At 36.3% G+C, this 27,613-nt stretch overlaps 1 protein-coding gene across 1 annotated transcript in view; it reads left to right on the top strand.

Moving 5' to 3' along the window:
• YIPF4 (Yip1 domain family member 4) overlaps positions 1 to 11,975 on the top strand; it is a 41,950-nt gene extending 29,975 nt beyond the window's left edge. Inside the window, exon 6 of the mRNA XM_055399312.2 lies at positions 1,844 to 11,975. Within this exon, the coding sequence (XP_055255287.1) occupies positions 1,844 to 1,981 (138 nt within the window). The 3' untranslated portion in view covers positions 1,982 to 11,975. The remainder of the gene's footprint in view (positions 1 to 1,843) is intronic.
• Positions 11,976 to 27,613: the final 15,638 nt, after the last annotated feature.

Here is a 27,613-nt window from a genome sequence, read left to right as displayed (position 1 = left end):
GCACTCAAGCAGAGCTGTTATTATTATAAATATTAAAAGAATATTTTGAGAACATCTTTGTATGTTTCAACTGTTGGAACACTCTAGAAACCAAGAAGAAGCGCTTTCATTCCTCTGATCCTAATTTTTAAAAAATTATCATTATTACTGCTTAGGTTGAAAGTCTTGCAGTGCAGAAGCTAGCCCCACCCACGCAGGCATTTAATTATTTAGTCTTAGTGAACATACCACTTTACTGAGTCATTCAGGATCACTACCTGTGGGTTGTTTTACTTGGGTTAAAGATTGTTTGATTGCTTCTGAGACTATTCCCAAAACTGCTAAAACTGTGTCCTCTGGTTATTTTTAGTCATCGAGTTCAACTGAAAATTGGTCTTTAATATTCTTTATACAACAGGTGAATGTGTTTTTATAAAATAGAGTTTTTTTTTATATCATTAAAATTTTAGGTTAAAAATTTTGTGAACTTTAGATTTTTCTTTGCCACATTTCTTTCCCTAATCACTTAAATCTTCTTTGTGTAGCAATCTGTTTTGCATGTTTCTTGTTTTAGTCCAAAATCTGTTGAGAAATAATGAAATAATAATGAAAGGATGAAATAAATAATGAGAACTCTTATCCTTTAACTCTAGCATTGGAATGCAGTTTACAAGCACTAATTTTTTTTTTAACATTAAATCTCTGTAATTTCACCAATCTTAACCATTTATTGACAACAAACATTTAATCATCATGTACAAATGTAATTTGATTATAATTTTATTTATTTCTCTATGCTTTTTTGTAAGATTAAAATATCTTGTATTTTTTGTTTGCATTTAGTTTTAAAAGTGCAGTAGAAAATTGGATCATCTCAAATAATTTTCAGTCAGTCTGCCAATATTTATTTTTTACTGGTTCTCAACTGATGGCAGTTTTGCCCCCCAGGAACATTTGGCAATGTCTGGAGATATTTTTGAGTGTCACAGATGGGGAGGGGTGGGGTGGCACTAGTATATAGTGGCTAGAAGCCAGGAATACTGCTAAACTTCCTACAGTGCACAGCACAACTTCCACTGCAATTATCCAGCCCAGAAATTTGGTTAGTGCAAGGTTGAGAAACCTCGCTCTGTGCTAAGTGTTTCTATCATAATTTCCCTGATTTCTATCCTTGAAGTTATTCTCTCATTTTATTCTATAAAATGCCTTCAGTGACTACATTAAGAAGTATTACATAAATTTCTAGTGGATATTATTTAAAATTAAGTAGGTGCATAGTCAGAATGCTGTAAACCAAAATGTTACATTTTTCCTCCTTCCCTTGTAAAACTATATTTCTAGCTGGTCCTGGAAAAATGACTTGATACTTAAAGGATTGCGTGAAATTTTCACTTAATCTGTTTTTCTGCTTCTTGGAAGAAAAAAATATTTTCTACAGAATCAGTTTTCTTAGGAAACAAATATTTTCAGCATCTCATCCCAGTGATAGTTTTTCCAAAAGTTGCCTTGTCTTAAATGATCCAGGACAGTTGTTAAAATGACTGATAATTAGACCCTTCTTCTATTAGAGATTCTGATTCAGTAGAACTAGAATGAATCCAAAGAAGCTAATAGTCACCGCAGGTGATTCTTATAATTAAACAAGTTTGATAATGTAAAACCTAAGTCACTTCCAGATGTCAAGGCACAGAGCAAGGATGAATATTCTTAAGGTTTCAACATTCTCAATAAGTTTTGCTGTTTCTCTTATTGGTTGCCAGAGTTGTTCTAAAAAAAATACTGCAAATGTTATTTTTACTCTATGATACTCAAAATGTTAATTGACTTGCTAATATGCTGCCTTTTGTCTTTTTTTTTTTTTAAGCTCTTTGGTGTGTTTTGGGCTGCCTACAGTGCTGCTTCATTGTTAGTGGGTGAAGAATTCAAGACCAAAAAGCCTCTCCTGATTTATCCAATCTTTTTATTATACATTTATTTTTTGTCCTTATATACTGGGGTGTGATCTAAGTCATATATAAGTAGAAAAAGACAATGTTGCATTTCTGTGTAGGCTGGAAATTCTTGCTTGAGGATATTAAAAAAAACCTGTTGATGGTAAAATTTTACATGTTCAGATGTAAAGGCAGTTTCAGGTCTTTTTAAAACAATTTTTTTTAATTTAATTAAGCAATTGCAGTTATCTGAATATTTTTGGTCAGAATTCTGAATTCTGTTTGATTCTTCATATTCCAGTGAATAAAATATAAAAGCATTGTGTTTTTAAGGTTGTGTCAATATGCACCTAAAAATCTGTGCCAAAAGCACCTGGAATGGTAATTATATTTCACTTGAAGGGTACATATAATAACATTCTGATCATCTAAAAGTGCAATTTTTTCCTTTAAAGAGTTTTTTCCTGCATTGCAGATCCTGTAGATATATATTTATATTTATACATATATATTTATGAAGTAATTCTTATTCACAAAATATATTTCTGAATAGCCTAAAAATTAAGATATTTTAAATCCGATGCTTACACTTTCTTTAATTTGGCCTTTAATCTTTTTATTTATGAAATTAAATTTGCTCTTAAATTATATATAATTTTTAAAGTCTCGTACATGCTTCTGGCAGTATGTCCCTGTTAAGAATTCTTTTTTTAAAATTTTTTATTGCAGTATATTTGCTTTACAATATTGTTCTGGTTTCTGCCATACATCAGAATTCTTAATAACAACTAAAACTAATTATAACAGTTGCTGATATAGATTTGGTTTGTTTGGGTGTGCTTTTTTTTACAAACCACTTTTGGATGTCTAAACATCTGATTTAAAGTTTCTGCTTATGGCATTTGATGGATATGGCATTTATTAAAACCGTCACTATGTGGAAAAACAGTAATATTTATAGCATCAGCAAATATTTTTAAGTGGCACTTCTAAGCCGTAAAAGTTGCTGAAAAGAGACCTTTAGAGTCTTGTGGTCCCGAGCAATGTTATATGAAGTAGAAAAAAAATAAAATGCTTCCCAGCTGTGTGTTTTGTTTTATAACACCTTGTCTTGTATTACTTGATATTTTAACAAGTATCAAGGTACTCTTTAACAAACACAATATTTGCTAAGAGAGATACTAAGAAATTCCAGCTAGTGAAATGCAAATAATTTCATAGACTCTAGATGTACCTTTAATTAATATTAGTTTGTAAAGTAGGTGAAATATTTGATATCCATAAAATACGAAATGCCTAAGAGCTATTAGCAAATTATTATATTATCCTTTCTGGTCTCAGCTGGAAGAATTAACTGCTGTCTTCAATATGATAATGTGGCCACCTCTTGGAATATATTCCTTGAGCAACCTAATGTGTCAGGAAATATCCAGCAACTTGAAATAAGCCTACAAATTAGCAAGATATCAAGCCCATCTCTCATTCTTTTCTCCTCTCCTCCACCTATAATAGAAAAAAAAAAACCCAAAACTTTAAGCTGCAGAAGTGAGAAGTATAGAGCTATCTCTAGGCCAGAATAATGTGGGAAAATTACATGATGCTGATTGTTTAAACAAGCTTAGGAAAACAAACTAGAAGCAACAGAGGGATAAAACTGCTAAAACCTAAAATAATTTGGAATAGTAAGGAAGGATGTATAGCTACAGAAGCAGCAACTGCAAAGTAAATGTTTGTCATACTTTAGGGTTTTCTGAGAGCAATACTTTGTTTTGGTTGATTATTATATTTGATGTGCATAGTGCTGACCCTGGAATCTTCCCCCCAAAGCTTGGGGGTCCATAGTAGGCAGTAGAATTTTACTAAGCAATAAATCAAGTGATTTTAGGACCAACTCCATCCAAAGGTGGTTTAAAAATTTTTTTAAGCTATCATTTCTTTAAGATGTGAATGAAAAGTTCACTTGTATGAATCTTGTTTATTATTGATGTAAAATAAAATGAAGTACTTGTGTTCCGAAAAGGTATTTAAAAATAATAGCATTTCATCTTGGGACTAGTCCAGTTTAAGGTATATATAAAAACAATTTATAATGTTTCATAATGTTTCAAGCTCAGCCACTGTCTTCATGGGCTAATGAGCAAAGCACTTACAACAGATTGTCGGTTTGAAACATGATTTGTAAATGTGTACAAGATACAGTACTGTTACAGCTAATAATGGTAAGTTGACCATAATGTCCTCGCTTGAATTTATGTATAAAAATATTTTATGTCATATTGATTTAAAATAATGATTTCCAACCTAATTATTAGTTGATTAGTATTTTTAAAACAATTACCCAGATACTCTCTTCTAGTTGTATATGTGTATACATGTTTAAAGTGTTTCCAGTTGTAATAATCTGATTAATGTTAATCCTCAAAAAAAAAAAAAAAGAATTAGAGACATTTACTTCTGTTTTAAATTGATTATAAAATAATTGAAATTTTGATTATAAATAAATATATAATTTTGTTTATATTAAAATACAGTCTAGGAAGATTTATAAAGTTTTATGAACCATTACTAAACTTGCTAATTTCTAAGGTCTATAAGGCAATTTTATATATAATATAATCTATTTCCAAAAATTCCCTAAATATTAATATTTCTAAATTAGTGAAAATTTACATTGACTTAAAATATGAGGTAGATATTTTTGTTTACATATTGTTTAAAATTTAGTTCATTTAAAAAATTCTAATGTAATAAAACATTGAATAAAATAATACTTCTACAAACTAATAAAAACAATATTTTTCATATTCAACAAAACTGAATATTTTAAGATGATTGTTATTTATCTTTTACCTTTTCAGTAAAACATATTTTAGCTAGTGTTAAGTTTTAGGAAATTGTGACACGTTTGATAATTTTTGTTAAAATGTCTTACTTCCATACAGTTTTGTTTTATATATATAATGTACAAGTTGGGTTTCTTGTTTTGTTCTTTGCTGCAAAGGAGAACAGCATACATCATGGCGAACTGTAGAGTGTCTCAGAGTGTTTAAAAGGCCCTATTACAAGATTTAGACTTGAGTTAATACAATTCATGGAAGTCTGAAATAAGTCTTAATAGAGCTAAAAATCAGCCTCAGATACTCTCTTCTCTGATATTTTAGTCCCATAAAATAAGTATCTTATTATTCTCTTTCATAAAAAGTTTCTTTAATTGAACCCTTGTATTATATCTTGGGCTTTACCTAGTTAGTTCAGTTCAGTTCAGTTCAGTTCAGTCGCTCAGTCGTGTCCGACTCTCCGCGACCCCATGAATCACGGCACGCCAGGCCTCCCTGTCCATCACCAACTCCCGGAGTTCACTCAAACTCATGTCCACAGAGTCAGTGATGCCATCCAGCCATCTCATTCTCCGTCGTCCCCTTCTCCTCCCGCCCCCAACCCTTCCCAGCATCAGAGACTTTTCCAGTGAATCAGCTCGTCGCATGAGGTGGCCAAAGTATTGGAGCTTCAGCCCCAGCATCAGTCCCTCCAATGAACATCCAGGATTGATCTCCTTTAGAATGGACTGGTTGGATCTCCTTGCAGTATAAGGGACTCTCAAGAGTCTTCTCCAACACCACAGTTCAAAAGCATCGATTCTTCGGCGATCAGCTTTCTTCACAGTCCAACTCTCACATCCATACATGACCACGGGAAAACCATTGCCTTGACTAGAGGGACCTTGGTTGGCAAAGTAATGTCTCTGCTTTTTAATATACTATCAAGGTTGGTCATAACTTTCCTTCCAAGGAGCAAGCGTCTTTTAATTTCATGGCTGCAATCAGCATCTGCAGTGATTTTGGAGCCCAAAAAAACAAAGTCTGACACTGTTTCCACTGTTTTTCCATCTATTTCCCATGAAGTGATGGGACCAGATGCCATGATCTTTGTTTTCTGAATGTTGAGCTTCAAGCCAACCTTTTCACTCTCCTCTTTCACTTTCATCAAGAGGCTTTTGAGTTCCTCTTCACTTTCTGCCATAAGGGTAGTGTCATCTGCATATCTGAGGTTATTGATATTTCTCCCAGCAATCTTGATTCCAGCTTGTGCTTCTTCCAGCCCAGCGTTCCTCATGATGTACTCTGCATATAAGTTAAATAAGCAAGGTGACAATATACAACCTTGTTAGTACCACATGGTAATTTCCCTTTAGAAAAGAATTACAAGTGTTCTGTTCCTGCTTTGTAAAATCTGACAGTAGTTTGTATGTTTGAGAATATGCTGTCACTTTTTAAATAAATTCCAAAATATGATTTTTGACATTAGTCACTACTAGACATTCTTAAATCTTTTCACTAGAAATCATTATATTTTCTGAAGAAAGTTCTGTTTGTGAAATACATTTTCTTTATAACAGACTTTCTATATATTTTATGACAGTTTTAGCTTCTGCTGTGTCTTAGTTGGTATAGTTGTCTAAAGAGAAATGGTTAAGAGAATATTCCCTGTGCAAGGTGTATATTATTAAACATAAAGCTTAGGGTTGGGTTGGAGCTTCCCTGTTGGTAAAGAATCTGTCTGTAGTGCCGGAGACTCGTGTCTGATCCCTGGTTGGGAAGATCCCCTGGAGGAGGGAATGGCTGCCCATCCAGTATTCTTACCTGGAGAATTCGTGGACCATGGAGCCTGGCAAGCTATTGTCCATGGACTTGCAAAGAATCAGACACTTTACAGGGTTCCGTTCCGTTCCGTCACTCAGTCGTGTCCGACTCTTTGCGACCCCGTGGACTGTAGCCTACCAGGCTTCTCCGTCCATGGGATTCTCCAGGCAAGAATACTGGAGTGGGTTACCATTTCCTTCTCCAGGGGATCTTCCCAACCCAGGGATCGAACCCGGGTCTCCCGCATTGGAGGCAGACGCTTTAACCTCTGAGCCACCAGGGAAGCCCTTACAGGGTTAGGATGCTCATCTGAATTCTTTGGATTTGCTGATGTCACACTTCGGAGGTTAATTTAGGGAAAGAATGTCAGGATGATTAAGATGGCGTTAGTCAGATAACTAACTCCCTGTTTTTACATTCTGTATTGGTAATTACCCTGGTTTCAGCTTTTCTGATTTTCAGCAAGATATCTGTAAGTTTTTACTTCAAAGGTGTTTAGTTTACAATTTGCAAATGCTTGGAAATCTTTAAACATCCTTTCTGGACAGTTCAGCGATATACTAATACTGTCACTGAGATTGAAGTTAGATATTAATATGAAAAACATTTTAGTGAAATATTTTTAATTTAACTTGTAATTAGAGTATATAAAGGTATTAATGCTTATGGGGCAGGGAAAGTGCGCTCTCCTACCTGTAATTTTGTTAAATTAATACTTGGAATATAAGTAAATTTGATTTATCAAGAATGGAGACACTAGTTTTTCTGTAATAGTTGCTGCTGAGCAATTTTTATTAAAAACCAAACAAGCAAAAACAACTTACGAAAGTATTTAGACAGGATCAAATTAAATTACAATGAATGATTGATTACGGGAGAAATTTGTCATCTGGTAATAAAGAGGAAAAGCTGGTATAAAAGATTGCTGCTATTCATAAATGCTCAGTGATAAATGATTGAAATTCTACATTTTTCTTGATTTTATAGTGATTCTACTTTTGTGGAAATTATCAGTTGCTATGTAAATATCACTTAAATTGTGTGCAGCATTTGATAATGAAACAACTCATGTTTTGTAATCCTTATGCTGAATTACACTCTGATAACTGTAGTGTTGCCATAGAAAACTGAAAATATTTTTGTTGTTGATGATGGGCCTACATGCTCAGTGCTTCATACTCAATTTTTTACTAAATGAGACCTAGGAAACTTTTGCCTAATATAGATTTATTTTCAAAGAATGGTACTGGTTGTAGCTTCAAGAATGAAACATTCAGAAGAAATGGCATTTGAATTGGGTACTGTGAATGTGAAGAGAGAACAGATATCCATCAAGTGTTTATTGACCCCTTTCTATGTGCCGGATTCTACACTAGGTTTAGGAATAAATGTTGCGCAACAGAGACCACACATGCACCCTAATGAGCCAGTATTTTTGAGAGAGAAAACGATTAGTTTAACAACTTATAAAACAGTTGCAGCAAATGAAGAAAGAGGGGCCTGTGGTGACAAGACAGTATATGACAGAAGAGTTAGACAAGAAAAGCCTTCCGTAGGCAATGATGTTTAAGCTGAAATCCTTGGGTAAGTAAAAGTTAACTAAGCAAAGAAGGAAGGGAAGACTATTACAGACAGAGGGAATAGCAGGTGAGTAGAAGGAAATGAAAACTCGTTTGGTGGGAGTTAGTAGCTGTCAGAGCTTTTGATTAGATATAATGGTGCTTTTAATACCAAGGCCAAGGTCTGTACTCGTACTCTTGATATATCCCCAACAGAAATACATATACATATGCCACAAAAAACAAGAACACAGTAACATGATTTGTAATAGCAAAAAATTGGACATAGCATGTCCATCAACATAAAACAGGTACAATTATACAGTGGGATTTTATGCAGTGAAAATAATTAGAGCCATGTGCAAGAAAGTGACCACCAAAATGTTTTAACGCTTTACCCTTATTGAGGAGGGAGAAGAGTTGTATTTGGAAAGAATCTTGAGGAGGACTTAATAATTAAGCTGTATGGTTATGTGCTTTTCTGTATATGTGTTACAGGGCATCTTTAATTTTTGTAATTGTTTTAGCATAGTTAAATTGCCACTTCACATTTTACTCTTTTTCATCTATTATGCCATAACTATCTTCATGTTATACAAACTTCAGAACCATACTTAGAGAAATCTTCCCTGAATCTTGTAACTCTCCAGCTATATGCCCCAGTTAAATCTTTATTTCATCATTGCTTATTTCATTTGTAGTTCTACTACTTGGTAAGTGTCTAGATTTCTTTTTTTAATTCTTCCACTTAATGTAAGTTCCACTGGGGCAGGGACATTTTCTGACATGTTTGTTAATGTATTCCGAGTACTTTTGTTGAGTGAATACAGGAGCCTGGTCATTGAATCCCAAAATCAAATTTGGATCCAGTGAATTTCAAAACCAATAGCTTAATTGTTAGTCTTTCATAGATTATTAAAGTTAGGCAAAGCTTTAGAGATTACCTACTGAGTGTAATCATACCTCATTGTACAGATGAGGAAACTAAAGTCTAAGGAAGGGTTGTCAAACACTGTTGACCAACAGAATTGGAATAAGAGCTTATGTCTGCAAACCATCAGTCTCCTCTTTCCATTACAGTGGAACACCAGTGTTGGCAGATAGAGGGCCTCTAACAGATGATTGCCTTCTGCTGCAGTCCATCATATAGATAATTGAAACATCTTTCTCTTTCCTTTTTGATCTTTTTCCATTTCATTTAAAAAAATCTACCATTAGCTTTAGGCTTACAAGTATTACACATTAATATTAAATAGTGAAGGTTCAAAGGGCTGTTGTGAGGCTTAAGTGAGCTAGTTAATATAAAGCATATAAAATTGTCCCATATTCAATAACAGCTATTAAACTGAATTTATTTAGATCAATGAAACAGTTTCCAGAAATATACTCAATTATATATAGAAAGTATGGGATAAAAGTCACATGCCAAATTGGTGTACGTGAGATAATGCATCAAGGAGAAATGTATTTATTTGCAAGAAACAATCCTATGATCAGTACAGTCATACTGTATGATTGTACCCTATGATCCTTTGGTAAACAAAGAGTTTATTTTTCTCACATAAGCAATCCAAGGGTGTATAATGTAGGACTAACAGCAACTTAATGTCGCCAGGCACTCAGGTTTCTTTTATTTTTGAACTCTGCTAATTTTTTGGTTGGTGACTTTCATCCACGTTGTCTCAAGATAGCTGTTTCACCTCTAGGTAGTACATCTAGATTCCAATCAGAGAGAAAGGGAAGGTTAAGAGGCCAAATGGAGCATGTCAGTCAAAGTTGTCTTTAAAAATCTCTCTGGAAGCCACATTCAGTGACTTCCTCTTATATCTCAGCAGAGAACAGAAACACTTGGCCATCCCTTGCTGTAAGAGAGTCTGGGAAAGTATTTTAAGCTGGGCACGTTTACTGCCCTAAACAAAGTCACTTTCTGTTAGTAAGGAAGAACGGGTGCCAGATAGGTAACTAGCAGTGTCTAACAAAAACATTATAGGCCACTTTAAAAAATACAAGGTTGGCTCTACTTCTTATGCTGGAGTATGTAAGTTACAGATATACCAAGTATTTTTTTAAATAGGCAGGAGAAAAATTGACTTTTCACATGCTATTTGAGAAGGCTTTCAAATATGACATAAAACATAAAAGCTAAAAAAGGTTAAGAAACTTGACTACATAGCATTTAAAACAATTTTATAGGAAAAAGATAAACTTGGAGGAAAATATTTTTAAGACATATGTGTACAGAGGGCTAATTTCCTTAATGTAAAAATAACATTTGGAAATTAGTAACTTTCAGTGGGCAAAGGATATCATGGGCAATTGTAGTATATAATGTGTATTAGTAAAAGAAGTTATAAATTGATGATTTAAAATGGACAAGGAATGTAAATGAGCAACTCAAGAGGGGAGAAATTATAAAGACCAACATATATATGTACAGGTGTACAAATTCATTCATGGGTAAATACAGTTTAAACAACATTGGCCTCCATTTGCCAAAACTTGAGATGATTGATAATATTTGGTGTTAATTGGTTGGGATTATGAGGAGATCTGATGTTTAGCTGATAAACACCAGCATGGCTGTCTCAATTAAAATACTGAAATTTGTACCAGTGGTAGATAATTTTACTGTAACTGCAATAGCACTAAAAATTAATAGATATAAATCCATTAATTCTTTTTTGACAGCCATTGATAATGGACCTTTTGTTGTAATGACATCTGAGAAACATTTGCAACATCTGTTAACTTGAACTGTGTTATGGTAAATAGTGTTCCTGCCTTGTTCATTACCTGTGAATCATTCCATGTTCTAACAGTGACTGTTGCTTCTAAATAGTTTTTTATTTGGTTTTCCTGTTTAGTGTATTATGATTATTAGGTGAAAAGTAAATCCAGTGTTTTAATATTTTAGAATAGAAGAACTTATAACAAATTAGTAATGGACACTCTAAAACTATTTGATATTATCTTCTGTTAGCGTGGAACATACACATAGCTTTTGACCCAGCAATTTCATATGTTCACCAACTTGTGGATTCAGCAGTGTGCAATGGAACTTGCTTTTCTGCAGTGATGCTAGTGCTGTATTCGGTTCTATCCATACAGTAGCTGCTAGCAATGTGGCTACTGACCATTTGAAATGTGGTTAGTACAACTGAGGAGCTGACTTAGCTACATTTGGCTAGGACCTACCATATTGGTCTGAGTAATGAGTGTCCACATCAGTGCCATTGCTGCTGCTGCTAAGTCACTTCAGTCGTGTCCAACTCTGTGTGATCCCATAGACGGCAGCCCATCAGGCTCCCCCGTCCCTGGGATTCTCCAGGCAAGAACACTGGAGTGGGTTGCCATTTCCTTCTCCAATGTGTGAAAGGGAAAGTGAAGTCGCTCAGTCATGTCTGACTCGTAGCAACCCCATGGACTGCAGCCTACCAGGCTCCTCCGTCTATGGGATTTTCTAGGCAAGAGTACTGGAGTGGCTTGCCATTGCCTTCTCCACATCAGTGCCATTACTAATATCCAAACTTGGAAACAACCCAGATAGAGTATGGTGTTGCCACACAATAGAATACATTATTATTGAAAGATGTATAACCATGTGTAAGATTATGGATTTTCTCAAAGAGCTAATGTTGAACAAAAGAAACTAGACACAATACATACTTTGTGATTCTATTTATATGAAGTACAAAAACAGGATGTTGGTTATTCTTAAGTGGGAAGGAGACAACTGAAGGAAGGCTTGGGAATTGAGACTTTGGGGATGCTGGTATGTTCTATGATCTGTTTCTTTATTTGGGTGCTAATCATGTGTGTGTGTTCAGTTTATGAAAATTTATCAAACTATACATATGTAACATGTATACCTTTCTGTGAAGTTATTGTGTTTGAGTTTACAGTTGTGAATTGGAGGAAGAAAAAACACCCAGAATGAGTGTTAGCAAAATGTTGATAAGCTTCTTAACATTCCTTTTGAATACTGTAAGTGTTCATATTCTAAAACTGTGGAAGAACATGATAATGAACTATGGCTTGAAATGTTTCTTAAAAACATCCTGAAACATCTTTTGATAGTGCCTAAGAATTAGTATAAAATAAATGATTTTCATTTCTGAAATTAAAACATGATTTATTGCAAGTGATGTTCTAAAAATTTTATCTAAGAGTTTCAATTGCTCAAATAAAAAATATTTTAAAATACCCTTCAAATTGTTAAGACCATCTGCTATGTTGTTAAGTACTGCTGCTGTTGCTAAGTCGCTTCAGTTGTGTCCGACTGTGCGACCCGATAGACAGCAGCCCACCAGGCTGCCCTGTCTCTGGGATTCTCCAGGCAAGAACACTGGAGTGGGTTGCCATTTCCTTCTCCAGTAAAACATTATTAATAAAACATAATTAATGCAGACTTGCTGCAATTTAAATTTATGGTCTAACTTGTAAAACATATCTGACAAAAACAAGAGAAAAAATTTGATCATTACTGCACGGCTTCTATTATTACACATGAAAATGTCTTCATAATTTACTTAAGAGGCAAAATATCATAACTTAAGATGCTGTGGACCTAAAGGTATTATCTGGGGGAAGACACCAAAATTTATACAGATGTTCAAGGATAATAATTCCAATAAGAACTACATGGAAACTTTACTGGGTTTTGAACAGCCAGTACTATGGAAAGCTTGGGGAAAAAAATCTGGAAATTTAGCCAGAGTTTTAGATTTCCAGATGTTTTAATTTGGCCCAAAGACACTAAAGTATCTCCAAATGATATTATAAATGTGTAAATAAATGAATCACTTTTAAGTATTTTCCTGGTAAACTGTAATTTTGTGATAAATTTGTGATAGCAAATAAAGGTAAAATTTTTCTGAGAAAGTTAATACCTGAAGAGCTTAGAATTTGTGATAAATTGTGATAATAAGAACTGGAATTATATTCTGGTTTCAGTAGCAACCTGTAGTGCTAGAACTACAAAAGTAATTTGGAAATTTTATCAAGCCTTGTATATTTTCATTAGCGATTTTGATACCAGAACAAACATTTAGAATATGAAAATATTTTAAAAGAAAGTTGTCCTTACTGGAAGTATTTAGTGGAGATATCAATTCTTTATTTAGGTTCTCCAGAGAGCACTGTTTTATTAATTGAGGTTTATAAATTAATTTGACAGGAACTAAACGTGATTGAAACTAAAAACATGATAAGCAAAAATTATTTGAAATACGGAAATATTTGATGCTGATTGCTAATTGATTTTTAATATTTATTTATTTTTGGCTGCGTCGAGTCTTAGTTGTGGCATGTGGGCTTCTCTCTAGTTGTGGCCCTTGGCTCAGTAGTAGTGTGTGTGGACTTAGTTGCCCTGTAGCGTCTTAGTTCCCTGACCAGAGATTGAACCCACATCTCCTGCATTAGAAGGCAGATTCTTAACCCTGGACCACCAGAGAAGTCTCCTTGATTGTTAATTATAACTCAGTAAAATTTTTAAAAATAATTAAAATACAGAAATATGTCATTTGAAATAACAAAATAGAAGGCCAGTGCAAGTGTATTACTACCCAATTAATTGATAACATATTGATGTATTCCTTTCTGTGATGGTTAACTTTATATGTAAACTTGTCTGGGCCATGTGGAGCCCAGATTTTAGGCTGTTTCTGTGAGAATGTTTTTTTGGATGCGATTAACATTTAAATACAGACTGAGTAAAATAGATTGCCTTCCCTAAGGTGGGTGGGGGACTTCCCTGGTGGCCCAGCAGTAAAGAATCCACCGGCAATGCAGGAGACTCAGGGTCAATCCCTGGTTCGGGAAGATCCCCTGGAGGAGAGAATGGCAACCCAGTCAGTATTCTTGCCTGGAGAATCCCATGGAAAGAGGAGCCTGGCAGTCAACAGTCCATAGTGTCACAAAGAGATGGACACAACTGAAGTGACTTAACATAGCAAGGTGGGTGTACTTAAAGACCTGAGGAAGACAAAAGGGCTGCCCCTCCTCTCCCTGGCCCCAGTAAGAATTCCTCCTTCCCAGCTGCCTCTGGTTAGGACATCTGTTTTTTTCCTGACCTTTGATTCAGAACTCGATTGAGCCTGCTAGCCTTTGGACTGGAGGTGCACCTTTGTCTCTCCTGGGTCTCCAACTTGCCTGCTTACCCTCCATATCTTGGGACTTGTCAGCCTTTATAACCTTGTGAGCTAATTCCTTTTAATAAATCTACTTGCATGTATGTCTAAATGTATGTGTCAATGAGCATTTAGGCCTCACATTTTAAAAGAAAAATATTTGTGGAGGAATTTTATTATCGCTACTGTTAAGTAGAATTTACAATATAACTTAGCCCTTTCTCAGATATCATTAAGATGTATTGTTTTTTGCTGTTATAGTAAGTATCCCTAGACTTCTGGGTTTCGTAGGACCATAGGTATGCTTTTAAAAGTGTTTGTCCCCAAGAGCTATTGTTTCTTGGTGTTCAGACTTCACATCATATCTTCATGTGGCCGAAGGGACTAGAGAACACTCTGGCATCTTTTTTTATTAAGAGCAAAATATTATATACCAACACACATTTCCTATTGGTTCTGTTTCTCTGGAGAACCCTAATACACTCTCTTTTTGTTCCTTATACATAGTCTTAAAACATGGACATTTTATGTAAGTAAATTTTGTGTAATCTTATTCTAAGTATACTTTAGTGCTCATTGAATTTCAGAAACATATATAAGAGAAAATAGTTTTATAATCAGTTCAGTTCAGTTCAGTCGCTCAGTCATGTCCGACTCTTTGTGACCCCATGAATCACAGCACGCCAGGCCTCCCTGTCCATCACCAACTCCCGGAGTTCACTCAAACTCATGTCCATCGAGTCGGTGATGCCATCCAGCCATCTCATTCTCTGTCGTCCCATTCTCCTCCTGCCTCCAATCCTTCCCAGCATCAGAGTCTTTTCCAGTGAGTCAACTCGATGCATGAGGTGGCCAAAGTATTGAAGGAGTTTCAGCTTTAGCATCAGTCCTTCCAATGAACACCCAGGATTGATCTCCCTTAGAATGGACTGGTTGGATCTCCTTGCAGTCCAAGGGACTCGCAAGAGTCTTCTCCAACACCACAGTTCAAAAGCATCAATTCTTCAGCGATCAGCTTTCTTCACAGTCCAACTCTCACATCCATACATGACCACGGGAAAAACCATAGCCTTGACTAGACGGACCTTGGTTGGCAAAGTAATGTCTCTGCTTTGTAATATACTATCTAGGTTGGTCATAACTTTCCTTCCAAGGAGTAAGCGTCTTTTAATTTCATGGCTGCAATCAGCATCCACAGTGATTTTGGAGCCCAAAAAAATAAAGTCTGACACTGTTTCCACTGTTTTTCCAACTATTTCCCGTGAAGTGATGGGACCAGATGCCATGATCTTTGTTTTCTGAATATTGAGCTTCAAGCCAAACTTTATAATACTTACCTTTTAAAGCATGAGGAATGAAAGTTTTTCTGTAGTTGAGTTGTCATACATATAAACAACTTGTTACAGAATATGGTTACCTGGGACTTACCTTGCAGTCTAGTGGTTAATACTCCATACTTCTAATATAGAGGGCGCAGTTTTGATCCCTGCTCGGGAACTGAGATCCCATGTGCTGCACAGCGAAAAAAAAGAATATGGTTACCTGAAATCTAATTTCACTCACTTATGAGTAGTTTCAGGCTGTTCCGTAAATCTGGCTGTGGTCTAACTGGCACTTTGTGGGATTTTTCTCCCTCTGATGATCTGACCTTCCAAGCTGTCAGTGCAGTCTCCTGTGGGATTTGCTTTCTTGGAAGCTGAATCACACTGATGACCCAACTTGGTTCATCTAATGCTTCTGTTACCTATTGGGGAACCTGAGTTTCCTTGTTTTAGCATTGTTCTGGCCCATTAGTTTGAAGGTTATTTTTTCCCCTTGAGAAGAAGGGAAAAAGAGACTCCTAGCTATTTGCTTCCATTTATCTACTGACAGTGAACTCTTCTTTGGATTTTAGTCTTTGCTTATTCTGTGTGGTAGCTTTCTGACATTAATGTGTAATCTTTCAGTTACAAGAAACATCACATTTCTCTTTTTCTAAAGTAAGTTAAATCTAACCTGAGCTTCCTCAGGGCTAGCTAAAGAGCTTCCAATGTGGGTGGGAAACTGGGTTCCCTAACCCCTTCATTGAATCCTAAAAGAACCCTTGGCCTTATCTCATGCCAAGGTTGGGTGTGCTTCATTGTTTCCACACCTTCTAGAGGATGCTGTTGCTGGCTGGGGATGGCACACCTTTCTCTAGTAGGTTCTGTTGCTCTGTGAGGGCCACTGAGATTCCATCACTGCCATTTCCACTCTAATCATAGGCTGACGCAACACAGAGACTTATGCTTTGCTCTCAAGGTCCCTGCAGTTACACCAGCCTTGACCATCCTGCTATGACCACCCAAGAGAGATTCATCTAAATGTTTTAGGAAAATCCCCCATAGTCCCCAGGACGCCACCGTTTTCTCTAATGAGACTGCTTCTTTTCCATCTAGTACCATTATCTCCCACATCCTTCTTCCATTCTTGAAAGTGGAAATGCTTGGTCATGTCTGACTCTTTGTGACCCCATGGACTATAGCCTACCAGTCTCCTCCGTCTATGGGCTTTTCCAGGAAAGAATATTGGAGGGGGTTGCCATTTCCTTTTCTAGGTGATCTTCCCAACCCAGATTAATTCCTTTGCAACAAAACCCTAGAAGAATTATTTTTCCGTGACAGCCACCGAAGGAGCCACAACAGACCCTCCCCACTTCCTGCACACACCTCAGTGGAGAGGAGTCCAAATTCTAGAACATAAAGGCTTGATTGGAATACCTCAACATAATAAAAGCCAAATATGATAAATGCAAACAAACATCCTCAGTGGTGAAAAATTGAAAGCATTTCCCCTAAAGTCAGGAACAAGACAAGGGTGCCAACTCTCACCACTACTATTCAACATAGTTTTGGAAATTTTAGCTACAGCAGTCAGAGAAGAAAAAAGGAATCAGATTGGAAAAGCAGTAGATGACATGATCATCTGCAGATGATGTGATCCTGTACATAGAAAACCCTAAAGACACCACCAGAAAATTACTAGAGCTAATCAAGAAATATAATAAAGTTGCAGGATATAAAATTAATACACAGAAATTCTTTCCTTTCCTTCACACTAGCAATGAGAAAGTAAGAAAACAATCCCATTCACCATTGCGATGAAAAGAATAAAATACTTAGGAATAAATCTACATAAAGAAACAAAAGAACTATATATACAAAATTATAAAACGATAAAAGAGGACACAGATGGGGAAATATACCATGTTCATGGTTTGGAAGAATTGGAAGAATCAATATTGTGAAAATGAGTATATTACCCAAAACAATCTTTAGATTCAATGCAATCCATATCAGGCTACCAACAGTATTTTTCACAGACCTAGGACAAAAATTTCGCAATTTGTATGGAAATACAAAAAAACGTTGAATAGCCAAAGCAATCTTGAGAAAGAAGACTGGAACTGGAGAAATCAACCTGCCTGACTTCAGACTACTACAAAGCTACAGTCATCAAGACAGTATGGTACTGGCACAAAGAAAGAAATACAGATCAACATAACAAAATAGCCCAGAGATAAATTCATGTTCCTATGGACACCTTATTTTTGACAAAGGAGGCAAAAATACACAATGGAGAAAAGACCATCTCTTTAACAAGTGGTGCTGAGAAAACTGGTCAACCACCTGGAAAAGAATGAAACTAGAGCACTTTGTAACACCATACACAAAAATAAACTCAAAATGGATTAAAGATCTAAAGACCGGAAACTATAAAAACTCCTACAGGAAAACATAAGCAAAACACTCTGACATAAATCACAGCAGGATCCTCCATGACCCACCTCCCAGAGTAATGGAAATAAAAGCAAAAATAAGCAAATGGGACCTAATTAAACCTTTTGCACAATGAAGGAAACTATAAGCAAGGTGAAAAGACAGCCTTCAGAATGGAAGAAAATAGCAAGTGAAGCAACTGATAATTAATCTCAAAAATATACAATCAGCTCATGCAACTCAATACAAGAAAAATAAAAGACCCAATCAAAAAATGGGCCAAAGAACTAAATGGACATTTCTCCAAAGAAGACATACAGATGGCTAACAAAGACATGAAAAGATGCTCAGCATCACTCATTATCAGAGAAATGCAAATCAAAACCACAATGAGGTACCATCTCATGCTGGTCAGAATGGCTACTATCAAAAAGTCTACAAACAAATGCTGGAGCGGATGTGGAGAAGAGGGAACACTCTTACACTGTTGTGGGAATGCAAACTAGTACAGCCACTATGGAGAACAGTGTGGAGATTCCTTAAAAAACTGGAAATAGAACTGCCATATGGCCCAGCAATCACACTCCTGGGCATATACACCAAGGAAACCAGAATTGAAAGAGATATGTGTACCCCAATGTTCATCGCAGCACTGATTACAATAGCTCGGGCATGGAAGCATCCTAGATGTCCATCAGCAGATGAATGGATAAGAGCTATGGTACATATACACAATAGAATATTACTCAGCTATAAAAAGGAATGCATTTGAGTCAGTCCTAATAAGATAGATGAAACTGGAGCCTGTTATACAGTAAGTCAGAAAGAAAAACACCAATTCAGTATATTAATGCATATATATGGAATTTAGAAAGATGGTAACAGTGACCCTATATGCGAGACAGTGAAAGAGACACAGATGTAAAGAATAGACTTTTAGACTCTGGGAGAAGGTGAAGGTGGGATGATTTGAGAGGATAGCATTGAAACATGTATATTATCGTACATGAAATAGCTCGCCAGTCCAGGTTCAGTGAAAGACACAGGGTGCTTCAGGGCTGGTGCACTGGGATGACCCTGATGGATGGGATGGGGAGGGAGGTGAGAGGGGGGGTTCAGGATGGGGAACACATGTACACCCATGGCTGATTCATGTCAATGTGTGGCAAAAACCACTACAATATTGTAAAGCAATTAGCCTCCAATTAAAATAAAAAATTCTTTAAAAAAAGCTTAATTGAAAAAGGGGTGATACATTTCTATCATGATGAAGAACTATGTTTGTATCATGGTGAGCCTATAGTCAGGAAAATAAGACCAAGGTGATCTTTAAATATACCACGAGACATTTCAAACTCATAAAGAGTATGTTCAGTTCAGTTCAGTTCAGTTCAGTCGCTCAGTCGTGTCCGACTCTCCGCGACCCCATGAATCACAGCACGCCAGGCCTCCCTGTCCATCACCAACTCCCGGAGTACACTCAAACTCATGTCCACAGAGTCGGTGATGCCATCCAGCCATCTCATTCTCCGTCGTCCCCTTCTCCTCCCACCCCCAACCTTTCCCAGCATCAGAGTCTTTTCCAGTGAGTCAACTCGTCGCATGAGGTGGCCAAAGTATTGCAGTTTCAGCTTTAGCATCAGTCCCTCCAATGAACATCCAGGATTGATCTCCCTTAGGATGGACTGGTTGGATCTCCTTGCAGTATAAGGGACTCTCAAGAGTCTTCTCCAACACCACAGTTCAAAAGCATCGATTCTTCGGCGATCAGCCTTCTTCACAGTCCAACTCTCACATCCATACATGACCACGGGAAAAACCATTACCTTGACTAGACGGACCTTGGTTGGCAAAGTAATGTCTCTGCTTTTTAATATACTATCAAGGTTGGTCATAACTTTCCTTCCAAGGAGCAAGCGTCTTTTAATTTCATGGCTGCAATCAGCATCTGCAGTGATTTTGGAGCCCAAAAAAATAAAGTCTGACACTGTTTCCACTGTTTTTCCATCTATTTCCCATGAAGTGATGGGACCAGGTGCCATGATCTTTGTTTTCTGAATGTTGAGCTTCAAGCCAGTCTTTTCACTCTCCTCTTTCATTTTCATCAAGAGGCTTTTGAGTTCCTCTTCACTTTCTGCCATAAGGGTAGTGTCGTCTGCATATCTGAGGTTATTGATATTTCTCCCAGCAATCTTGATTCCAGCTTGTGCTTCTTCCAGCCCAGCATTCCTCATGATGTACTCTGCATATAAGTTAAATAAGCAAGGTGACAATATACAACCTTGACGTACACCTTTTCCTATTTGAAACCAGTCTGTTGTTCCATGTCCAGTTCTAACTATTGCTTCCTGACCTGCATACAGGTTTCTCAAGAGGCAGGTCAGGTGGTCTGGTATTCCCATCTCTTTCAGAATGTTCCTTAATAAAATCAGCACCTGTGTTAAAAAAATAACTTAAAATTTACTAATAATTTATTTTATCCCCCCCAACAAAAAATGCCAACTCCTTTTCATTTCCATGTCTTTTCTTAAAATTTAACTACATGTATGTGTGTGTATTCTTAAGCAGTATATGTAGGATTTATTTGTATGTTTAAAAATTTTATGTCAGTGGAGTATTTATTCTTTTGTATCCTCCATATGTGGGGATGCAGATAACTGTAAATTTTATTCATTTCCACAGCTTAGAGAATTTGTTCAACTGAATATACCCTATAGTATTTATTTCCCATTCTCCAGTGGATGGGGCATTTAGGTTGTTGCCAAATATTTACTGTTACATACGATGTGCTATGCACATTCTTTCTCCCAGTGCATTGTGCATATAACATTTTTCTAAAGGAAATTTTACCTAGGAGTAGAATTAGGAGGTCCCAGGGCACAGTGGGAAAGATTAGAGATCTCTTCAAGAACATTAGAGATACCGAGGAAGCATTTCATGCAAAGATGAGCACAATAAAGGACAGGAATGGTATGGACCTAACAGATGCAGAAGATATTAAGAAGAGGTGGCAAGAATACACAGAAGAACTATACAAAAAAGATCTTCATGACCCAGATAACCACGAGGGTGTGATCACTTACATAGAGCCAGACATCCTGAAATGCAAAGTCGAGTGGGCCATAGGAAGCATCACTATGAACAAAACTAGTGGAGGTGATGGAATTCCCAGAAAACTATTTCAAATCCTAAAAAATGATGCTGTGAAAGTGCTGCACTCAATATGTCAGCAAATTTGGAAAACTCAGCAGTGGCCACGGGACTGGAAAAAGTCAGTCTTCATTCCAATCCCAAAGAAAGGCAATGCCAAAGAATGCTCAAACTACCGCACAATTGCACTCATCTCACATGGTAGCAAAGTAATGCTCAAAATTCTCCAAGCCAGCCTTCAATAGTATATAAATTGAACTTCCAGATGTTCAAGCTGGTTTTAGAAAAGGCAGAGGAACCAGAGATCAAATTGACAACATCACTTGAATCACTGGAAAAGCAAGAGAATTTCAGATAAATACCTACTTTTGCTTTATTGACTACACCAAAGCTTTTGACTGTGTGGATCACAACAAATTTTGGAAAATTCTGAAAGAGATGGGAATACCAGACCACCTGACGTGCCTCCTGAGAAATCTGTATGCAGGTCAAGAAGTGACAGTTAGAACTGGACACGGAACAACAGAAACTGGTTCCAAATCAGGAAAGGAGTACATCAAGGCTGTATATTGTCACCCTGCTTATATCACTTATATGCAGAGTACATCATGAGGAACACTGGGCTGGAAGAAGCACAAGCTGGAATCAAGATGGCTGGGAGAAATATCAATAACCTCAGATACGCAGATGACACCACCCTTATGGCAGAAAGTGAAGAGGAACTAAAGAGCCTCTTGTTGAAAGTGAAAGAGGAGAGTGAAAAGATTGGCTTGAAGCTCAACATTCAGAAAACAAAGATCATGGCATCTGGTCCCATCACTTCATGGGAAATAGATGGGGAAACAGTGGAAACAGGGTCAGACTTTATTTTTTTGGGCTCCAAAACCAATACTTTGGTCAGCTGATGTGAAGACCAATTCATTGGGAAAAACCCTGATTCTGGGAGAGATTGAAGGCTGGTGGAGAAGGGGACGAAAGAGAATGAGATGGTTAAAGGCATCACCAACGCAATGGACATGAGCTTGAGTAGACTTCAGGAGTTGGTGACGGACAGGGAAGCCTGGCATGCTGCAGTCCATGGGGTCGCAATGAGTTGGACATGACTGAACAACTGAACTGGCTGACTGAAGGCACATGCATCTTCTAGCTCAGTATAAGCTGCCAAATTGCTCTCCAAAGTGAATACAGCACCATACTCTCTTAGCAGAACTTTTCTCTTGCTTCCCATCTTCATTAATGTTTAACATTGTCAGAATTCTTAACCTTCCAATCTAATTGTATCTGATCATGGTTTGAACATCCCTGATTAGCATTGAAGTGGAACATCTTTTCATATATTTGTTGACTATTCAGCTTTCTGTAAAAGGCTCTTATATGTTAATATCATATGTCATTATTATTCTTGATATTACTATTTTACAATATCGGGTTATCTTTCTTGTATTAATTTGTACGAGTTCTTTATGTATTCAAGAAACTTAATTCCTTGTCATTCATTTGCATTTGCAAATACAGTCTTCCAATCTTTAGCTTTTTTTTTACTTTGGGGATGTTTTAGGTGTACAGAGTTTCTAAACTTTATATGATCAAATGTCATTTTCTTGCATGTATGCTTTAATTTTGTTTATAGAAAAAACCAACAACAAACAACTCTTCTGTCTTAAAGTCAGAAGGATATTCTCCCTAACCTCAGCATACCTGTGTGTAAAATTTCTGCTTTTCATATTGAGGACTTTAATTCTCCTGGTAATTATTTTTGCTTATGGTGTGAAGTAGGAACAAATATTATTATTTTCTATATAGATAGCTAATTGTCCAAGCAATATTTAGTAAACAATTCAACATATCCCCACTAACCTGCAGTATGTCAGGTTTCAAGGTATGTATACATCTATACAGAGATCATTTGTGGTGTGCCCTACTACAGTATCCTTAGGGTTTGTCTTGTATTTTTTATTTATCCTTGATTTTTTAGTTTGTCTGAGTTCATCTCAGAGTGCCATTCATGGCACTTTGGTTGCTTTATGGAATCACTGGCTCTTACTTTGTTAGAATATCTTTATAAAAGCTTCCCTATCCCTTTGTATTTCCTTTAAGAATCACTGGCCTTGGTGTCACATGAATTTTTAAAATTTTCGTGATACCACTCCCAAAATTAGACATAAGATATATGTCAAATTTATATTCAACCTTCTTTTTGTGTTTACAAAATCTTCCAAGGATAAACTCATACTGGTATCATCACAGTCATAAATTTAGCTTTTTAAGTCATTCTCAGAATTTTTGCTTCCTTTGGAGCAACATAATCTTGAGCAAAGCAGTTATTCTCTGGATAGGTTTTTAAAACTTTCCGATATCCCACCATGAGGTATTTCTTGATTATATTTAACGTAATAAATTTCCTTTGACCATATAAAAGGAAAAACCCCACAGTCGTCTTCATCCTCTGTTTAAAAAACACACTAATTTCCTTGCTTTGCATGAGTACTTTGAAGTGTGAATAAGTAGCAGGAGGTAGAACCTCAGCTTAGCCTGAAAGGAAGTCTGATCACATCCACTGGATAAGGCTCACCAGAAACCTATTTCTATGAAGATCTAAAAATTCTTGAAGAGCTTTAGGAAAGACACTCAGCTTTAGGAAAGAGAGAACCAGGCATAGGAAGTTTGCAGTTGCACACCTTTAGTTTTCTGAGTGAATTGTGTGTCAAGTCTATTGCTTGTATTTGATTCCCAGATGAGCAGGACATCCTTTACTTTTCCCCAAGTAATAAATGGGATATGATATTAAAGTCAAAGAACACAGTAAAAATTTTAGATCATGTTGGATAAACTTCCTTCTCAACTCTGGAAAAACTTTTGTCTTTGAATAGTTATGCTTAGAGGGTAAGCCTGCAACCAGACTGCCTGAGTTCTGATCTCAGCCTTCTAACTTGACTGGCAGATCCTTAGCAAGTTATTTAATGTTTTCTGTTCCTCAGTTTCTTTAGCTGTAAAAGGAAAATAATAAAAGTTGTAGATGCTTCATAGGATTGTTCAGTTCAGTTCAGTCACTCAGTCATCTCCAACTCTTTGTGACCCCATGAATCACAGCACGCTAGGCCTCCCTGTCCATCACCAACTCCCGGAATTCACTCAAACTCATGTCCATCGAGTCGGTGATGCCATCCAGCCATCTCATTCTCCGTCGTCCCCTTCTCCTCCTGCCCCCAATCCCTCCCAGCATCAGACTCTTTTCCAGTGAGTCAACTCTTCACATGAGGTGGCCAAAGTATTGGAGTTTCAGCTTCAGCATCAGTCCTTCCAGTGAACACCCAGGACTGCTTTCCTTTAGAATGGACGGGCTGGATTGTAACGATGAGTAAATATTAATACAGACATTGGGAATTAATACAGAACTTGGGAATACTGCATGTTTGATTCTAGACCACCACAATAAAGAGAATACTGCAATAAAGCGATCCACACAAGTTTTTTTGTTTCCCAGTGCATATAAAACTTATGTTTACCCTATAATGCAGCCTATTGTGTGCAATAGTATTATGTCTCAAAACAGTATACATACTTTAATTTAAAAATACTTTCTTGGAAGAAATGCTAACCATCATTCGAGTCTTCAGCAAGTTATAATATTTTTACAATAATAACATCAAAGATCATTGATCAAATATCACCGTAACAAATATAATAATAATGAAAGTATTTGAAATGTTATGAGAATTACCAAAATGTGGCACAGAGACATGAAGTAAACAAATGCTGTTGGAAAAATGGTGGTGATAGATTTGCTTGCTGCAGTGTTGCCACAAACTTTCAATTTGATGTATTCATTGATTCAATTTTCAATTTGATGTATTATCTGTGAAGCACAATAAAGTGAAGTGCAATAAGATGAGGTATTCCTGTATATTTATGCATGTATGTATATGCACAAAGATATGTATGTATAATTCAATTCCCATTTGTCTGCTTACAGAGCCCAATAGCAGTAAGCACACAGCATGCAGATGCTGGCTTTTAAATACCATTCAAAACAACCAAGACTTGATTCCAGGGCTGGGACATCTTTTTGAGCTATGTCAATCACAGAAGCCTGTTTGAAGGAACTCTCATTTGACCGAATCTAACAGTCTGACATCAAAATAAAAATGAAAGAAAGCAAAGGAATATAACCTGTTGAGTAAAGAGTAGGACCACAATGATAGAACTAGACAGACATATACATAGGTAGATACATAGGTAGATAGGTAAAGAAAGTTCATTTTTTAAGTAGAAAGCCATGTAGAAGAGATGATAAAATTAGAAAATCATTATTTGGGAACCATCATAGTAATAATTATGGGTGCTAAAACTGGTGGGTGAAAGTTTGAGGATAACAAAAGTATTTACATAATCTCAAAGTATCTCTCTACAAGATACCTATTAACTACAAAAGACAGTGGGGAAATCTGGCTGATCACGCCTTAACCAATGTCAAAGATAGTATCACTCATATTGGGAAAAACCGGTATCATATGTCTTTCGAAGCACTGACAAGAACACACTATCACTTCTGTGGTGTTCTTGCCACATTGCATAGCCTGAATCTCTTTCATGAGGAATTATCACACAAATTCAAACAGGAACAGTCCACAACACCATTGGCCTGTACTTGTCAAAAATTTCAATGTCATTCTTTACAGAGAAAGGCTGAGACTGTGCCAGACTAAAGGATGACAAAGAGGCATAGCAATTGAATGCACATATTCATCTTGGATTTTCTTCTGATTTAAAGGACATTTTTAGGACAAATGGTGAGATCTGAATGTAAATTAGATAATGTCATAATAATGTCGATTTCCTTGGTTTTAGGAAAAATACTACACTGAGGTATTTAGAGGTAAAATGGCATAATGTAACATTCTGAAGTGGTTGAGGAAAAAATTACATACTATAGACACACACACATATAGAGAGGGGGAAGAGAGAATCAAATGTAGTGAAGTAGGAACAACTGCTGACTCTTGTAGAAAGATACCCAGTAGCTCTTTGTATTCTTCTTGTAATTTTTCTGTCTGAAATTAAGTCAAAGTAAAACATTTTACTTCAATAGATATGTTTATTGCTTTGATTGCGGTGATGGTTTCACGGTTGTATGCATGTGCAAACTTTCCAAATCATATACTTTAAATATGTGCAGTTTTGTATATAAGTTATGCCTCAGTAAAGTGAAAAACAATTTAAATAAATGTGAAGGAGCTTAGAATGATGCCTGGCAAATAAAGAGTATATGTGCATTTGCTGTTACCATAAGGATAGATTAGAAGCTAACATGAAGATATAATAAGGTGAGGGTAAAAAACATGGAGATAGGTGACATTTTCCTTAGATTTATAAGTCCCAGGAATCTCAGGACTTGTGATAATTTACTTTAGTGTCTAATGTAGTCTGGACTTTTTTTCTCACTTGGAAAGAATCTAAAAGCGTATGATCTTAAAGTGGAATGTGAAAAATAGCTTATTTGAAAAGAAAGGAAAGATTTTGTAGGCAGACCATACGTGTACCATCTGGTTAACTCAGGAGAAATCCTAAAAGCTTAGATTTCACAGTTGTACCAGCATGTATGGTTTAAGATAGACTCCCTAAGCTAAAAATAGCAAGTCATATTTTTTTTGCTATTCATAAGTTAGTTGAAAATGCCGCTCTACTGCAGTGTTAAAGATTACATTTATCTCATCTAAGAATCAAAGTCCATTGTGGCTATACTTCTCGAGTCAAATGTAATGAGACAATATGTAAGACAAACTCATCACAAAAGAAATGAGGTTGACACAGTAGTAGTATCTCTAAAATTAAATTTTAGTTCTTTAAAAATATGATCACACCCACTGATTCTCAACCAGGTACAAAATCTGGAGACAGTTTTGGTTGTCACTATGGGAAGAAGGGGAGAGGGGAGGACATATTATTGACTTCTAATGGTGGGCTGCCGTCTATGGGGTCGCACAGAGTCGGACACGACTGAAGCAACTTAGCAGAAGCAGCAGCAGTGGTAGAAACCAGGGATGCTGCTAAGTATCTGCAAAGCACAGGACAGACACTCAACAACAAATTATGTGGTCCACCGTGTCAGTAGTGCCAAAGCTGACAAATCCTGTGCTAAATGAACACATTTTCTGAAATTTCAGATAAAGTGATAATAAGAATAATGCTTCTGGTCTTGTTTTGATACAGTATATTATCAGCTAGCCTTGTGCCTGGGAGGTAATATGTAATCAATATATTTTTGTTTATGAAATCTATTTTATGAGTCTTTTTATGGTTTTCCATTTGATTTTGTAGGCACAAAAACTGGACCAAAACTTTGTTACTATCTGCTTCATAAATATCCCACCCTTGTCTCATAGCAAAGGAGAGTTTTTTTATACAATATTATAGATACACTAGATTATAGGAAAGTGGACAAAAGTCAGTATTCAGTAGAGATTGAATATGAAAGAGAACCAATGTGTG

The sequence above is a fragment of the Moschus berezovskii genome, chromosome 11, assembly GCF_049115385.1.
Source record: "Moschus berezovskii isolate FMDL1 chromosome 11, NW_MosBer_1.0, whole genome shotgun sequence".
Lineage (NCBI taxonomy): Eukaryota > Metazoa > Chordata > Mammalia > Artiodactyla > Moschidae > Moschus > Moschus berezovskii.
Note: the sequence above shows the minus strand (reverse complement) of the source record. Positions and strands in the feature narration are given on the sequence as shown.